General features: G+C 50.5%; 1 protein-coding gene and 1 long non-coding RNA gene across 6 annotated transcripts in view; one reads left to right on the top strand and one right to left on the bottom strand.

Moving 5' to 3' along the window:
* Positions 1-18,028, top strand: part of LOC142930996 (uncharacterized) — an 18,794-nt gene extending 766 nt beyond the window's left edge. Inside the window, exon 2 of the long non-coding RNA XR_012946994.1 lies at positions 16,231-18,028. This is a non-coding gene — a long non-coding RNA (uncharacterized LOC142930996). The remainder of the gene's footprint in view (positions 1-16,230) is intronic.
* The window catches only part of PBRM1 (polybromo 1), a 32,749-nt gene continuing 16,643 nt past the window's right edge, over positions 1,923-18,028 (bottom strand). Inside the window, exons 20-30 of one of the 5 annotated variants that reach the window (XM_032971497.2) lie at positions 17,486-17,866; positions 16,796-16,941; positions 16,080-16,240; positions 14,932-15,115; positions 13,660-13,894; positions 13,067-13,262; positions 11,953-12,123; positions 9,387-9,518; positions 8,313-8,383; positions 7,554-7,713; positions 1,923-6,310 (exon numbers count right to left, since the gene is read on the bottom strand). In XM_032971497.2, coding sequence (XP_032827388.1) covers positions 6,138-6,310; positions 7,554-7,713; positions 8,313-8,383; positions 9,387-9,518; positions 11,953-12,123; positions 13,067-13,262; positions 13,660-13,894; positions 14,932-15,115; positions 16,080-16,240; positions 16,796-16,941; positions 17,486-17,866 — 2,010 coding nt within the window. In that variant the 3' untranslated portion in view covers positions 1,923-6,137. Of the gene's footprint in view, positions 6,311-7,553; positions 7,750-8,312; positions 8,384-9,386; positions 9,519-11,952; positions 12,124-13,066; positions 13,263-13,659; positions 13,895-14,931; positions 15,116-16,079; positions 16,241-16,795; positions 16,942-17,485; positions 17,867-18,028 lie in introns of all 5 variants that reach the window. The other 4 variants (XM_032971495.2, XM_032971494.2, XM_032971498.2 and 1 more) reach the window with 4 other exon arrangements.

Below are 18,028 nucleotides of genomic sequence, written 5' to 3'. Positions count from 1 at the left end.
TTTAATGGGCTACTATGAAGCAATTTACATTTTGTATGGACGCCTTATTATTTATATATATTTGCTGGTAAAAAAAACTCGAATCGCCTCGCCCAAGAAGCAGGCGCCACGTGTCTCAGGCGCGCGTCAACGAGCTACGGAAGTGAACAGGTTCTCCTGCGGAGGGTGCTGGTAGGAACGTCGGGTTGCTCGGTCAATGGCCAGGGTCAACAACGGCGGCACCATCACGTGGTGGATTCCGCACAATGTGCCCCCACTGTGAGGGCGGGCACACAAGCCGGCGTGAGTAGGTTCAACGTTTTGAGTTTTTCACCTGAAGACGATTGCTTGTGTCGCGATCGAAACGTCGTGATTTTTTAAAATAATTATTTTTATATCTACGTGACTTTACCGAAAGACCCAAAGAATATGAATACCAATGAGAAACTTTTTTGCAATTAACTACACGCGGTACTTGTGGTGAACACGACAAACAAAACGTTCTCTGATAAACATTTTTTCATAAGAAAAAACTATTCTTATTTTTTCATTAAAAAACTATTTTTATTTTTTCATAAAAAAAAATTATTTTATCATAAAAAACCTAATCTTATGTTTTCATAAAAAACTTATTTTTTCATATCTTGATACTGTCAAGGAGGTCCCATTTTATAAATGATCCATCTATAACAAGAGCAGGACAATGTATCCTTCCTATAAGGGTCTATCCACATAAAAGCCTTGCTTCAACACATCGGCCACCCGGCCTTCTGGGAGTGCATACTTTCAGATGCATTGAAAGCACTCCGACTAGCACGGTTGGCTACGTATGGTGCGAAAGAAGTTCAACATTTATTGATTTAAGACAAAAGTCGTTTAGACATTAACATACCTGTCAACCCATACGATTTACCCGTATTGTTGTACATTGAAATTAAGTGTTTTAAGTCCATACGACGTATAGCCGTTTCAATACGGGCAAACATTTTTTGTCCGTTTCCCCCTTGTGGTGGGACTTTGTAGGATGAACGTTGATATTTATAAGGGCACGGGGTGACCAATAAGGTCAGAATTATTCTGTAATAAGGTAGGGCACTGATAAGGAGTTGACAGGTATGTGGTGGTGAGTGTACTAGTGGTGATTGTGTTTCTCCCTTGTGATAGGACTTTGTAGGATGAACGTTGATATTTATAAGGGCACGGGGTGACCAATAAGGTCTGAATTGTTCTGTAATGAGGTAGGGCACTGATAAGGGGTTGACAGGTATGTGGTGGTGAGTGTACTAGTGGTGATTGTCTGTTTCTCCCTTGTGATAGGACTTTGTAGGATGAACGTTGATATTTATAAGAGCACGGGGTGACTAATAAGGTCTGAATTGTTCTGTAATAAGGTAGGGCACTGATACGGGGTTGACAGGTATGTGGTGGTGAGTGTACTAGTGGTGATTGTCTGTTTCTCCCTTGTGATGGGACTTTGTAGGATGAACGTTGATATTTATAAGGGCACAGGATGCTGACCAAGATCTGAATGTCTGTGATAAGAAGGCACTGACAAGGGTTGGACAGGCGTGAATTCAGTCTCATCAGAATTATCGAAACCAGTCCAAAATTTGCTCGACTTGAACCAGTGCTGCTGAAATGATGCACTCCCATAAAGGCTAATGGATTGTGTAAGCGTACTTGTGTTGTGAAAATCCGGATATAGAGACATTTTGTGTACTTATGGTATTTCTACCCTCCACAACAACGTAATTTCTGATTTAGAGTTACACACAATTTAATTATTTGTTCGTAATATAGCAAATTACGATTGGTCGATTGACACCACATTGGACGCGACCTTTATTTTGGTCAGTGTAACTTTATCCGCGTATTTGTCAAGTTTCTGACATCGTTTCTTGTAGTTTTCAAACACGAGGAACACAACAACGCCCACAAGATGATGAATAATGAACATCTTCATATTTTTATTTTTGTTTCCATTACCAATGTCCTTCATGGTATTATTTTTGTATACAAATTTTCCCATAAAATGCAACAAAAAAACGCTCACGGTTAATAAACGCTGACACACACGCAATAACAATAAACACACACATTACCTTAAACACAACCGCAGATATTGGTCCAAACACGGACATGTTAAACACGAGGTCACACATACGAGGAGACGATTTAGCAGGTACGGGTACGCGTGTATGTACCACACAAAGATAAATATCCCCCGTATAGCCGTCAAATACTGCTGGGGAAAGAGCTGTTAGCGAGCATTCTATTAAGGGTGGTACAGCGCAGGGGGGAGTTTGTCAATAACCACGCCCGGCTCTTTGTCTCCTCGGCTACTCCTTTGAGGCTGAGTTGACCTAGGGGAGGCCGGGGGTCGGTTCAAATATTCGCCAATGTAGTTTGGTGGCGAGCGGGAATTGAACTCGTGTCGCCAGGTTCGGAGCGGAGTGCACAAACCCAATGTGCCCGCCACTGCGTTTGTTATGGACCACACGCACTCAACGCAGGTGGAGCACGGTCCCTTCAAATATTAACACAGCGACAACTCCCCGGCACGGTACGGCAGTGGAATATTTACTGCGTGAGCGGGAAGTAGCATTCAAATTATCACGCACACCCAGAAGGCATGATGACCACATGTGACCCACGCAACTGCCTGCGCCTGTATACGCAGGCACACCTGTACCGCTCACAAATACGAAGATTAATCTCCCGAACAGTCACTGTTGGGGCGAGTGATGTTAGCGAGCACCTATTACGAATGACACAGCGCACGAGTCGGTGGTGTGGCCATAGGGTTGCGCCCCCCCCCCCCTCCCAACATAGAGACACAACCTGGACATTTATCAGTCAGCCAGCGTGTACTAAAACCGTGAAGTTCACTGTTATAAAGTTCAACACAATACCAAAAGATCTCGGTACAAATCAATCTGTCACCCGAAGGATGCCAATTTTCGGGACTGTTAAACGCAGATAGCTGGCAAACCCTATGTGGCCAACAGATCCATGCCCATGATACAGACCAATGCCCATAATACAGACCCATGCCCGCTCACCTTTCGTCTCCCCAGTGCCACTTCGTATATGGCCAATGCACAAAATCCGTGGCAAGTGGTATCCAGTCTCGAACTGGCTCTGCCCTTTATCGGCTCAGCCTTAAATGGGTCCATGGTGCAGTGTGTAAACATCAGCTTTGGGGAGACAAAGATGACCGGGCATGGCGACTGCTACCCCCGACCACACCATGCCAGTCTCTGAGTCTTGCTCAATGAGGCCATGCAACACTACACACCCAACACCACACACAAACCCAACACGCAACGCGTGCATTTGGCAAGGAATGTCTAAAAATACACGGGTGTTGATGTTTGAATTGACCGTAGGAAATGTTGATCGATTTTGATCTGTTTTTCCACATTATCATTGGGGTTTTTTTTTTACAAATATGCCCCCGGTGCAGCCTGGCAGGAACACCTGTCCGAATATGAAGAACTACTGCTGCCGTGTCGTCACCTCTAGCCCGAGGATAGGAAATGCGATCGGAGACGGAGATAGGTGGCTTTTTTCGACCTAGTTAACATCTCGCTGTGGTGGCAAGATGTTAACAACTTCGCTTGGTATACAGGAGATTGTGGGTTTGATCTCGACCCTGACGCCTGCATATTTGGAGTTTGCACGTCTTATTTCCCCGTGGTCGCGTGGGTTTTTCTACGGGCCCTCCAGTTTCTCCTTCCACATTTATAAACATGTATTTAGAATATATGGCTGCGATAAATTTCCACATAAGCCACGTCCGTTGAGCTATCATTTGCGATAGCCAGGTCGCTTCTGAAAAAGAGTTACATAGCTCTGTGGGGCTTACCTGATAAATAAAAAGTTTCGTTTTATGGTTTAGTTTTAGATGACGCAAGGGAACTGGCAAGACCCCGGTGAGATTCATATTCACCCCATCACATTGTGGTTGAACACTGGGGTGGACTCTTAAAACTCAGCCTGAACGGTTCGTCGAGTAAAAAAAATACAAGCATAGGTTTTCGCACGACATACATTTTCACGATATGATATCAAATATTACGATATCGGCTTTAAATAACTTTGTAACTGTATTAATGTATCGTTTTTTTGTGATTTTGTCACTTTCAGAACAAATAAAAATAGCATTTCCATCATAAGTGTGTACAACCTAAAACGCATACAATGCACACACGCTTTTAAAATGTTACGTATTATGCTCATGTACCTCATTTACCTGGGATAGCTTTTTTGCCGAGTCTCTATTCAGGAGTGTTCTGCCAAGTTTTTGCAGTAGGGGGCAGTGATTGCTAAACTGAATATAGTATTTCAATTGAGTAACGTGCAGTAATTTTTGCAAATTTCGACCCACGATGCGAGTACACAACGGCCCCCCCCCTGTTGCGAACGACATCACGAGGTCTTCAGTGTCCACTGTGAAGCAGACAGCGCGCAGGGTGTTATTACGGTTCATGCACCCGCTGCAATAACCAGGGCGGCTGCTGCATTCGAACCGTGAAAGTCTGCTAAAAAGCGGGGGGGGGGGGGGGGGGCGCATGCGCAACCACGACCCAAAATCAAAGCAACACGCCATTAGCCACTCCGAAACAGTCTCGTGAAGCACTACCTGAATTTGTAATTGCTATTTACTCTGAAATGTTTATTTAAATTTTGTCTGCCACAATCACCTTGATGTTCTCAATGGGGACGGTAGGATTACCAAGGACCTTGTATCATGCGATATGTCGTAGCATTGCCATATCGCGGCAGCCCTAGATAAAATAGACATCAAGGGACCGTGTTGGCAGAAGAGCGTTCACTAGGGGCAATATCACCTCGCCTTTCTTTTCATTAACCATGCCAAGTAGTTTAAATAAAAAAAGTATACAAAATAAGCTCACGTTTGGGGAAGCGGTCCTTTCTTCTTGGCAGTGAGAAAGAACTGGCAGAATATATTGTGATAGTCAGATATTTTTTAAAGAATACTTTGATGCCTTAAAATTACTGAAATAAGTAGACAAAACACTCCTAAGACAATGGAAGTGGCCAAACATCCCTATGCAGGACTCACATAAATTATAGTTAAACCTTGTTCTTCAAAAGTCTCAATTTTCACGGCCTAAACCCCCTGTTGATGCAATGTCTCATTTTCCACACGAACGCTGACCCTATTCATTTTCCAACGAACCCTAAACCTGTTCAGTCTCACAATGAACGATACAAAGTGGTTCAACCTCTCCATACAGACAGGACCTGGAGCCAAGAAACACCGCATGCTTGATCCTCAACGACGCCAACAACAGCTGGCAGCGGGGCCGCTGGCGCCGCAGCCAGACATAGGTGGCGCTGAGGTCCAGCCGCATGTGTCGACATTCGGTGCAAGCGTTACTCCTGCCGTTCCTGCTGCATTTGCGCCGGGCGCAGAAGCGACGACTTGCGACGTGATCGTTCTCGTGCTGCCACCATGTTGTCAAAGACGGCGATATCTCACGGTCAGCAAAGACGTTCGGCTTACACCGGCGCTGCCAAACTCAGCGCCATGAGCAACCAGAACAACCAGAATGATGGGGATGGCTGAATAATGACGATGGCAGCGATGTCCAGGCAGCAGCGCCAGCTACATCGACCCCGGAACAGATCCGAGCACCCGCCTGCCCGATGGTCCCTCTCGCCAGATCCTGTGCAGTGGTGGCAGCGGTAGTGGCAGCGAGAATGATGGTGGCCACGAGGATGGCGGTGGTGGTGGGAGGCGTGGTGGTGGTGCTAGCAGTGGAATGGTGGTAAGGATAGTGGTCGTGGAGGGAAGTTGGGTAGTGATAGAGGGGAGGTGGCAGCCAGCACCAGCGACAATTGCGGTGGCAGCAAGGACGGTGGTGGTGGTAGTAGTAGCGGAGGGGGATAGGGTCAGAGAGGATAGATATTGTGAGAGATAGAGGTGGCGGTGGGTGGAAAGAGAGGTGGGATGGTGGCGGATGTGGTAGCGACAATGGCAGTGGTGACGAGGATGGTGGTGGCGCTGGAGGGAGAAAGGGTTGGAGGGGACAGATGAGGCGGCGACGGTGACAGCGGTGGTGGCAGTGTGGGACGGCGATCGGAGGGGATGCACTTGGAGGGGGGGGGGGGGGCGGCGTCAGCGTGCATTAGTCGCAGTCGAGCGAGTGCGCCTGCCGGATGTTCAGGGCGTCGCGCAGCATGATGTCGCGCAGGCGCCAGAGCGCGTGCGCCAGGCTGTTGTGCGCCCCCTTGCCCTGCAGCCAGTGCGTGGGCAGGCGCGCTTCCTGCTCGCGGCTCAGGGGGACATCCTCCCGTCGCGCTGCACCGGCAACGAGGGAGGGGTGCCGGATGAAGGTCGGGGGGGTCAAGAGTCACGGGGAGTCAGCGGCAAGCAAAGGGCAAGGGGCGGACGGAGAGGTCAGGGGGCGCCCACCAGCAAGGGAGGGCAGGAAGTAGAGGTCGTAGGGGTGGAAGTTATTCAGAGGCAAGACAGGGGAATGGGGATGTGGGAAGAAGGGGGGGGGGAAGGGGGGGGGAACCAAAATGTTGAAATAAGGTTATGAATGCAAACGTTGGCAGAATTAAATAATAAAAATAGGCACGTCTTACAACTGTAATTAAATCAAAGTGAATATACAATGCAATAACAAAAAGTTACATTTAAAATAGGAATGAAAATTTATTGAAAAAAAATTTGCAACAAAAAACCCTCCTTTGGAAGATACTTCAGTGGAAAATTAAATGAATGCAAATGACACAATAGAAAAAGCCAAATCGGACAAAAAACAAGTCCGTACATGAAGCCACTGTTGCTACAGCAGAGAGATCGGCAAAACCATCACCATAATCGCGGTGGTGTGTTCACCTAACCAACTGATAAAATCCAAAGAAAATCGGTATGGTTGACTGATGCTCCTAAATGCAGATTCACTCCAGTTGCTCTGCTGTTCAGTCACTGCTTCGTCACTCTTTTAACTGCTACTACCACGTTCAGTGTTCCCATGAACCTCAAGCCCTGACAGCTTAATAAATTTCAAGCACTCGTTCTGCCAGAATGACTATTTATATGAGGCCCCTCAGCCACCCCAAAATCTCAAAAGCCCCCCACATACCGGCAAGCGTCTACTCCCACCGGCTGACGGTGGGGCACTCATTGAGGTTCTTGTTGAAGGATTATCCTTTTAACGCTGGCTTTTTATCACCAGTATAGGAAATCCTTTCATCCATATGGCTGCTTTCCTATAGGGTGAGTCCCTAATAGCCACACAACTTTACTCTAAAGTTTCACTCATTGGATTATATTTATGAGAGTCATCATGTAGAACAGTCCAATCGACAGAGAGATTGATCGACTGACAGAAGTAGTTGATGCATTTACGCTTTCAACCTGGGTTGGACCATGCGCGGGCCTGCGCCCACGATTGTTTGTCCTTGATCTAAGATGGAAAAAGGACGCGAAATGAATGAACATTGGGCCACTGAGGCCCCACTCCCCAACCACAAACCTCCAACCCCGAGAGCCCCCACTCATTCTCATCCCTGCTCGGAGCCCCCCTACATACCGGTGACCGTCTGCTCCCACTTGCTGACGGTAGGGCACTCGTTGTTGAGGTTCTCGATGTACCGGAGGTACGCCTCCGAGTGCAGCAGGCGCTGGGGCCGGGGCGGCGCCGCCACGAACATGGGCGCCGGCGGCAGTGACGATACGGCCGCCACCGCCACCTGGGGCGCCGGGTACGGGGGGGGCGGCTGCTGAGACTGTGCACACAGTTTGGGGGGGTCGTTATTAATTAAAGAAATTTCGGGGGGAAGGGAGTAGTTAAAAATACGTCGGACGGACGCGTGTGTGTGCAGCGGCGGCGGCGGCGGAGGGATGCGCGCTCGTCAAACTTGATCGGTCTCTTTATTTAAAAGTTGTTCCGATGTGCGGCGACGTTGAAAAAGCTACGCGAGCGACTGTTTCCCGTCGTGGACGCGCAAAAACGAAGAGCGAACAAACCTTGAAAGGGCGACAACGCCGCGTCACTCTCGCGACTGCAACGTCACCTTCGCTACGTTGGCAGGTGACCCTCTCGGCCCAAGGGGAGAAAGGAGATTGCCAATGCGGCTCACACTCTAAAAAGTTGGCATACCCGTTGGGAACGTTAGCCAATCAGATACTAACGAAATGCTTATGCCTAATCCTACTAGCCACCCGGGTCATAGCGCTACCTCTAACCCTGACCACACTCGCAAACCAGACTTTGGCACCAGCTCTAACCATAACCACACTAGCCAACCAGTGTGGTTATGTGCGCGTGCATGTGTATGTATATGCATACCTGTTGGAAGCCAGCTCCTGGTGTCTGGCCTGCCCCCACTGCCCCCACTTGCTGCCCCATGGCACGTCCACCTGCTCACGGCAAACAACCACAGCCACAATGATCACACCGGCCTTTTCAAAACAAACACCACGCCGCTAACCATGCAACGCCAAATCTGCAGCCAATAAGCCTGCTGCTCTCGACTGCATAAGTACATGCCATATCTAAAATCTCTGGTGGGTGCCTTGCGCTTTCCCCATGAAGTCAAGTGGCCTAAATATATTTCAACATAACCATGATCACCACCAGTCACGGTCAATCCACTGCTGGATGAAGGCTTCTCCAAGCCACCGCTGTTTCTCCCGGCCCTGCGATGTAATAATCCACGTGGCATCTGTACATGAGCTCATTTCACCGCTCTATCTCTTCGGTGGACATAATGAAATTGTGAAGCTCCTGCTAATTTCACGTTTTGTCACAGAGGCACTGCGCACACTTCGGCACGCTACACCAATTCAACTGAGCAAGAAAAATGGCAAAACACTTTATTTGTTTTGATGTGAAAGTAAAATTTACAACATCTTACACGATTTGTGTGTAAATGCGCGAGGGCCTCGAGGTAGAGCCCAGTAATCCTGTGAGAATCATTCCATTAAAGAGCACCATCATCGTTTGCCACTACCAATCCCCTGGTGGACGAAGGCCCCCCCCCCAATGCCATCCCCATCCTTGTCCAGTGTTGCTATTATCCATCTCGCTCCTGCACACAAACCAAACTCCTCGCTCTAAATCTTGGAACAACACGAATAGGCAACTCCCGGCATCCGCGCTTTCAGATGCGCTTCTGTGGGCGTCTGGAACGCCCTTCTGATATTAGGAAGCCACTGGAACTATGCACTTTTAAATATAAATTGAAAACTCATTCCTTAAGACCTCTTTTTGTGTTTAGTTTGTTGTCCTTAACCCGTACCTCCGATTATCATGGTTGGCTACATATGGTGCAAAATAAGTTCAACGTACATACGCACATCTGGATTGAATAATTTCGCTCCGGTAAAAACACAGAACGTGACGTGGACGCAGCAGCCTTACCCGGAGTGATGGTGATGGGCTGGGGGTAAAACGGCAGCATGGGGGCTGGCGGAGCAATGAGGGGAGGGGCCCCCAGCCCCTCTATGGAGCCCTGTAGGCTGACCAGCGGGGGAGGGAAGCCCCCTATGAATCCTTCCCATCGACATGGGGTGGATGGGATGGGGGGGATGAGGCGGATGTTGTTTGGTCGGGTGTAAGATGTGGGGATGCAAATGGGGAGGAAGGAGGAACAGAGAAGGGGGGAGAACAGGGAAATGGGGGAAGGGTGAGGAGTGGCAGATGAGAGATGGCCTGCGCATGCACAGTGAGAGCGTTTGGGGTGGATAATGATGATGCTGCCCAAGCGATGTTGTTAAGGCCCCAACAGCGGTGGTGTACAACCAATTAGTACCGCTGGGGCTGTGGCTTCTGGTTCACAGACTGACGAAACGGCTGGAACATACAGTACCAGTCTGATGGTACAAGCAAAAATGTACCCCAAAATGTAATTAGCAGGGCCATTGTCCTATACGGAGTGCAACTTGTCTGCTCCGTTAACTCAAAGAGGTTCTGGGGTTATTTTCTACACTTGGGCAGCATCATAAATGCTCGATGTTACAAGTTTACAATTCCTTCCTATCAAGGATTAATGTCTCTGCTCACACTTACAATGTTTTATGTACGGGTGTATGTACGTACTTACGTATGCATGTTCGTACTCTATATGTACAGACACGTGAGGGGCGATAGGCATGACTGAAATAGAACACTGATAGTATTTATAGCATGTGTGTATACACTCGCACTTAATGCTACGATATTCAATACAGCCATCAAAAGGCCATGGGGCAATTAAGCAATTAGTTTCCAATTTATAATGGGGCGGTAGCATATCCCCAGTGGTCAGCGAGTTCGCCACTTGTTGCAGAGGTTCACGGTTTGAATCTTGTGGTCGCCCTGATTGTTACTGCGGGTAGATTAATCATATGAATAAAAACCACGAGCCATTTGCTTCACGGTGGACGTTAAAGATCCAGTGATGTCAATCGCAAGAACAGGCCATTGTGAGCTGGCGTCATGGCCTAAGTTTATAAAATCACCCACAAATTACTGAAATGGAATGTGGACAGCAATCATTGCACCCTTACTCCCAAAACTTGGTAAGACCCTTCTGAAAAAGAGTCAAGAGACTCAGTGAGGCTTTCCTGGTTAAACAAGCATCATAATATTCCAATTGTGCCATTGGCATCAAGACATGATACAGAGAGATTTCCGTTAGGAATGTTTAGAAAGCAGTGTAACAGTACCATGTGTTAGAGAATGGCCTGTGGAAGGTGACATCACAGAACTGCTTCTGAGGTCCCTTCAATTGCTTATTAATCAAGCTAGGGGCGCTGTACTTTTCCACATGCTTTGCTGTAGAGGTATTCATGTGATGGCAGTCAAACGGAAAACTTTGTAATCATAAAAGCTGTGATAAAGCAATAATTATTTGAAAAGCGAATTTAACGATTTGCGAAGTCATCATCGGTGGTGACTGGGCCGAGTTCATCAACTCCCTACGCGCGAGAATCCGGTTCGAATCATGGTTGGGCAGCCGAAACTAGAATTCAAACCCAGGTTCTCAACGGCACTGGCTCAGTGTTTCGGACCTCTTGAGCAACCCGGCAACACCTCTGCAATCAGTTACGAGACCTTCCGATCGGTCCCCACGTGCGTTAACCCGTACGTATACAATGTACACAGCCACACGTGTTATACACACAAACAAACACACACATGCGTGGCAGCACAGGGCACTGACGTTTGTTGCAGGTGGTTCAGCAGCGGACCATTAACTCGTCATGCAAAAGCCTCACGGTCCACACCACACACGATGGGATGCGGTTACGTCGCGAAGGAGTGGCGACCGCGCGGCACCACTGTGCCACAGCCGATGTTTCATGCAACCGCCAAGGGTCGGGGGAAGTTCGTGCGCAGCAATGGGGTGGTGGCGGTAGTGGTGGGGGGGATGGGGGGGTGGCGGGCGAGCAGGGGGGCTGGTCCTGACCACTTATGGCAAGGGGGAGCAGTTGTCACGTGGCGGGGAAAGTTATATTTCTGTGACACTGTTTACTCAGCAAGTGGCGCAGCCTCAATCATTTGTTGCTCGATTGGGTTGGTTTGTGTCGATCCCATCTGTTGTTGTCCATTTTCTTTCTCACTCGCTCATCGTTTAGATGCTTGCACTTTCGCGCGGTAGTTCGCAAGTTAATTTGTTCGCAATTTCATTTGTTTACTTTCCCAATCACTCTTATATTCCATCACTCACTCGTTGGTTCTATCCCAAGCACTATTGTTCACTAGTTCATTTATTTTCTAACTCATACTTTCGATTAATTAGCTTGTTCATTCATCCATTCCATATTTCATCTGCTAGTTTTCTTCTTAATTTCATTAATTTGTTCTCTTGCTCAATTGCTTGTTCACTCACTCACACATTTATTCACTCACTCATTCACTCCATCGTCCATTCGTCTGACTGCGCGTCCATTCACCCATCTGTCCGTGCGTCTATCCGTGCGTCCCTTCGTCCATCCGTTCATACCGGCGGCGGTGGGCAGCTGCTGCTGCAGCGCTCCCATAGGCGTCGGGGGCGGCACGACTCCCATGATGGCGCCCCCCGAGGGTGTGCCAGCGCGCGGCGACGCCGATGCCTGCTGCTGCTGCTGGGCGGCGCGCTCCCTTTCCTGCAGCTCCGCCTGCTTCGCCGCGCGGTCTGCACACGCGCCACGCGGGGAGGGTGCATGCGGGGGCGCCATGCGCGATCACGCACCACGCCAAATGGCGCGGCTACACGCGCTTCGCATGCCGCATGGACGCATCTCGCAAACTCAGGTGCCACGCGAAAACTAGGGGCACACGTCGTGCCGCTCTTGGCGGAAGGGCATTTGTGGCTGTGGTTTGGGAAAGCGGTTTCAGAGCTGCACTTTTACCTTTTCTTTTTACCAACCTTGTAGTAGGCATAGCAACATACGCGGAAGGGGGGAGCAGTGATGTAGCTATCAAGAGCCATTGAGGATTTCTTGGGTTGATAAAAGGCATTAGTGTGCATCATTTTTTTTTATTAAAATCACGCTGGCCAGATGTCTTATAAGAAGTACCCACACTTTACCCCGCCACACATGACCTGCCGACCGACTAACCACAGCGTACCCATTCATACTGCTGGATGGGCCGGGGTCGGGGCAATTTCAAGAACCTTGCCCTCACTGTTTCTATTGCTGCTGCCCTTCCTCTCAACAACGGCCACCTCCCCCTAATCGCCAACGCAGCCGGCGCCACCTGCAGACGTCACCCATGGGGCGCCACGGTGACGAAATGTTAACTACCTCGCCTGGTATGCATGAGGTCGTGGGTTTGATCCCTACCCTGACACCTGCTGTCTATTCGGAGTTTGCATGTCTCCTCTCCCTGCAGCCGCGCAGATTTTTCTCCGGGTCCTTCGGTTTTTCCTTCCACATTTAGAATCAACATCACGTGTCGAGAGTATTTTGCTGCTATAAATTCCCACGTGATAAGCCGCTTCGTTGAGCCATCATTTGTGGCCAGGTCGCTACTCAAGAAACAGCTTACATAGCTCAGTAGGCCTTGCCTGGTAAAATAAGAGGTTTTTTTTTGCTCTACACCGCCAGCGCCGCGCTCGTCATCTGCTCACTCACCCTCGTACTCGGCCTTCTTCACTGCGTCCAGGTTGCGCCACTCCGTGCCGACGATGCGGCTTAGCTCGCCGAAGGTGTACTCGGGGTTCTTGGCCTTCACCACGGCGCGCATCTCGCTGCTGAACAGGATGTAGCCGCTCGGGTTCGTCTTACGCTTGCCGTCCTTCGCCTTGCCCCGCACCGCCTTCGGTGTCGTCTGTGCCACGGGGATGAGGGGCGATGGGGGGGGGGGGGGGGTTACCCCGAAAATTCGGCGATAAAAAAAACAGCGCAAAAAAAAGTATCTGCCTTGGCGTCCAAGGCGGTGACGACATAACTTTCTGACCCGCCACTACTGGACATCTGTGAAAGAGAGCTTCATCGCTCATCGGATTTCTCCAGGATAAAGATTCCGATTCTGTCATTACTTGTGACGTTACGCAGAGGGAGATCGCAGCGTTTTTAACGCTATCCAATCAAGGCCGAGAGTATTAATGATTCTTGTATGTCCATCTGTCTGGAACGAGAGGACCATGATAACTCTTGTAAAGATAAAGATCCAATAAAAACGAGTTTCAGTGGTGGTGTGGGGGGGGGGGGTGCCTGGTCAGCACCTGCGGGGTGAGGTACGCGGACGAGTCGAGGTCGCCCGCTAGCGGCGCGTGGAGCTGCGCGAGCGCCGCGTGATCCGCCAGGTCGCCCTCCTCCTCCATGCCCTCCTCGTCCTCCTCTCCGCCGGCACAGCCGGCACCACCGACGCCGCCATCCTGCTCCGCGAAGCGCGCCTCCAGCTCGGCGATCTTGCGGTCGAGCAGCGGCGACGGCTCCTTAGCCGGCGTGATGGGCTTGCTGCGCATAGAGACGCAGGGCCGCAGTCGTTACTCTCTCTGACGCGGTACCCGTTGAGTCGGACCGCGGCGTTCATTCATTTGGGACAGTGTCTGACGTTTCACTCCACGCTCCCTTTCTAAATAGAGTCAACAACAATAACTACTTTCTGCCACTATTTTCGTTGTATGTATGTTGAACTTTTTTCGCTCCGTACGTAGCCAACCATGCTAATCGGAGGTGCTAATCGTTATCCATGTTTTTGGGTTTATCTGGGCCACCTCTCTCCCATTATTAATCGAGGACCCAAGCAACAAGGGAATTTGTACTTGAGCTCCGCTCCCCGACTGGTGGCTTGTTGCACTGCAAACACCAACATAGCGGTGGAAACAGAATACTGGCCTCTTCTCTATCAATATATGGTTCATAGGTCATCACAGTCATTGATTTCACAACACAGTCATCGCCTCGTCCCTTCTTCCAGATCCTACGGTTGTCACAAAAAAAGCCGACACCGGCTAAGACAGGGAATACGATGGTGACGATGATTTTGTTTGGCCAATGAACAGCAACGATTAGAAATTCAGTTCAAAATTATTCGGTCATTTAATTGTTTTGTCTGAATGCAGATACACTGCCTTGAAAACCTATACTTGGGGCAGACAATACAATCGACAGAGGGGATACAATCAACAAAGACAACACAATGGACACGGTACAAACGAGATAATCATAACTGACTCAACGACTATTCTAACTAAACTTTTTATTTTATCAGGTAAGGCCCACTGAACCAATGTAGTTCTTTTTCAGAGGCGACCTGGTCACAAATGATAGTTCAAAGACCTGTCTTATCATGTGGAAATGTATAGCAGCCAAATACTCTAAACGCACTTTTATAAATGCGGAGGGAAAAACCGGAGGACCGGGAGAAAAATAACAACACACGACTCACTGAGCAGCGGGGGGGGAAGGGTTTGGATGGGAGGGTGGTGAATGGTCACGAGTCCCAGCGTTTGCAAATCCATCGCGGGGGGGGGAGGGTTCCCTTCACTCACCGGAAGTAGTATATCTCGTCGTCGAGGACCTTGGCCGACAGCGAGAATCGCCGCAGGCCCTTGAAGCGCTTCATGTGGCGCTCGGCCTCGTTGTAGCGGCTCTCGCACACGTACACGTCGCGCTCCGCCACCTCGGTGGCGCGGCACACCAGGTAGTCCTTGAAGGCGAGGACGCAGCACTTGCCTGCGACGGTGCAACAAAAACAACGACGACAACGCACACGCTGAGCCGTGGTGGGTGCCCGAGGGGGGCATGGGGGCGCAGACAAAGATCCCCCCCTATAGCCTCAGCAGACTGCTGGGGCAAGTGCTATCAACGAGTAGCACCTTTGAAGGCCGGCACGGCACACAATTGGGTGCTTGGCAAGCAGCAGGTCCGGCCGCCTTTGTCTCCCGAGTAGCGATGTTGACGCATCATACCAGGTACTCATTTGAGGTTGAGTCAACCTCCATTGGCTCCCGGTCCCACAACGAATTCAATTCAAAATCCTCCTCCTCTCACATGAAGCCCTTCATAACCAGGCCCCTTCCTACCTCACTGACCTGCTCCACCGCCACAACCCATCCCGTAGCCTTCGCTCATCTGACGCCAAACTCCTGACTCTACCTCTCAGGACCAAGCATCGAACCTGGGGCGACAGAGCCTTCTCTATAGCTGCCCCCTCACTTTGGAACTCTCTCCCAAAACAAATCCGTGACTGCACCGACCTTCCAGCGTTCAAATCATTGACTAAAACTCACCTTTTTAAAATTGATTTTAATGTTTAGCTAAGTTTGATGTGTTTTTAGTGTTTTTACAATTTGATGTAAAGTGTCTTTGAGTATTCAGAAAAGCACTCACAAATAAAATGTATTATTATTAAGGGAGGCCCAGGGCCAGTTCAGATAATCGCCACAGTAATTGGTGGTCGTGAGCAGCAATTGAACTTGGGTCGCCAGGTTCGTAGCACCTCGTGCTCACCTTTACACCACCACTCCCGCGCACGCACACACCTACACGCACACACACCTACACGCACACACATACGTGCACGCACGCGCACACCGACATGCACGATGACACGCACGCACCTACACGCGCACACCTACAAACACACGCACACCTACAAACACACGCACACCTACAAACACACGCACACATGCCGCACCGATGATGGTGTCCATGGTGCAGGTCTCCTCCACGGTGCTCAGGAACACCTCCTTCTTGTAGAACATCTTGGTCGGTTCGTGCTCCGTGTCCTCGGGAGGGATGAAGAACGGCCCGAAGAACCACACCCGCCCGTCTTTGTCTCTCCACAGCTTCTCCACCCTGCAGCAGACACAACGGCCCCCTGTGCTCATCGCGAACACTCACCGCCATCAGCCTGGATCCATCCACTGCTGGACGAAGACCTGCCCAAGCCACCGTCATCCCTGACAATTCTCCAGGGGAAGAATCCACTTGGCTTCTACATCCGAGCAGATTTCATTGCTCCATCTCCCCGACGGATGCCCTTGCGGACGCGTTCCGTTCCTTGGCTATAACAGTCATTAATCTTTATCATAAGCCATCATGCCTTATAGGTCTGACGTGTCCCGCGCAAACCTACTTGATTGTCTTAACAGCCAATACGATTTCTTTAACCTGCGTGCGTCCTCTGATCAACGCGTTCCTCTTCCCGTCTATCCCTGTCATTTCAAAACGACGATGCGTCATCTATCCATGCATCTCTGCGCACATTGTCCGCTATCATCTTTAACCGCCGCCATCCAGGGGGAGTCAGGGTGTGTGAAACAGGGGATGGCCCGAAGGAAGGGGACAGTAACAAAGGGGGCGCACGGTGGGTATCGAAGGGACGAGTGAGGGTCGGGGGGAAATGCTGACCTGCCAATGCGCGGCCGCTCGCGACCCTCAACCCGCGTGTACACGAAGTCCCCGATCTTGTGGTAGCGGCCACTCACGCCCAGTTGCTCAAAGTACTGGCAGCCGGGCTCTCCGTTGGGCATCTCCACCAGCACGTCCTCCCGCTCCTGCCAACAGTGGGCACGGCAAGTGCGCGCACGCACCAGTTACGTGCGTGTGTGTGTGCGCAAACATCCTACGAAGACGGTTCACTCCCGTAGGTGTGTGCGCGCGTTTATGTGTAAACGTCCCCCCTGCCTGCGGGGGTAGCTGTGGCGTTGTGGTTCGTGCACTGAGCTACAAACCCGGTGACCCAAGCTCACGACAAATATCAGCGACAAATATCTAAACTAGTATTGGGCTACTCCTGGGTTGACTCAACCTGAAACTAGTGCCTGGTACGGTGTGTAAATATCGGCACTGGGGAAACACATGCGGCAGGGCGTGGTGCTGGCCACCCACTCCTTGTATGCTGTACTGGCCTTAACAGGTGCTCGCTAACAGCACTTGCCCCACCAGTCTGTTAAAGGCAATATGTGGGATCTTTGTTTTTAAACACCCTGTCAAGACTGTTCACTCTGTGTGTGAACCCTGTCCAGGCAGTTCACGCCTCGTGAACGTTGGGCCTCACGCAGCCCCCCGGCGACCACCGATCGTCGTTCCGCTCCGCACCTTGTCGATGATATCGTCGTTGCTCTCCTCCATCATCCCGGCGGCCGCCGCCGCCGCAGCTGCCGCGGCCACCTTGGCCTCGTCGAGTCCTGCGGTGAGCGGCCCCACGAGCGTCGCCGCGGTCGCCGTCGCCCCGTCCCGCGGGCGCTCTCTCTCGCGTTGTTCCCTCTCGCGCTGCTCCCTGTCGCGCTCGCGCGACGCAAACACGGAGGCGACGCGCACCACGGGCAGCGGCTCGTCGCGCGCCACGAGCCGCGCCGTGCTGGGCGGCACGGACCACAGCTTGATCTTCTTGAAGGCCTTCACCTTGGTGGAGTAGCGCGACTCGCACACGTACACGTCTTCCGCGCGCAACCCGTCCGGGCGCGACTTAAAGTAGTCCTGGCGGAGAGGAGGTGGAAAAGTGCTTCCACGTCACGCACAACGACATCGTCGCCTGGCTGGCAAGACAAAATTCTTTGAGCGCTCATTTTTAACGGCAACTTTTTGGCAACCCTTTGATAAACCTGGTCAGTTTTCTCTAAGTGACTGAGATCAACATAA

Source organism: Petromyzon marinus, chromosome 46 (assembly GCF_048934315.1).
Source record: "Petromyzon marinus isolate PM22_M1 ecotype Great Lakes invasive population chromosome 46, UKy_Petmar_22M1.pri1.0, whole genome shotgun sequence".
In the NCBI taxonomy this organism is placed as follows: domain Eukaryota; kingdom Metazoa; phylum Chordata; class Hyperoartia; order Petromyzontiformes; family Petromyzontidae; genus Petromyzon; species Petromyzon marinus.
The sequence above is the reverse complement of the archived record's forward strand: the minus strand, read 5'-3'. Positions and strand labels throughout refer to the sequence as shown.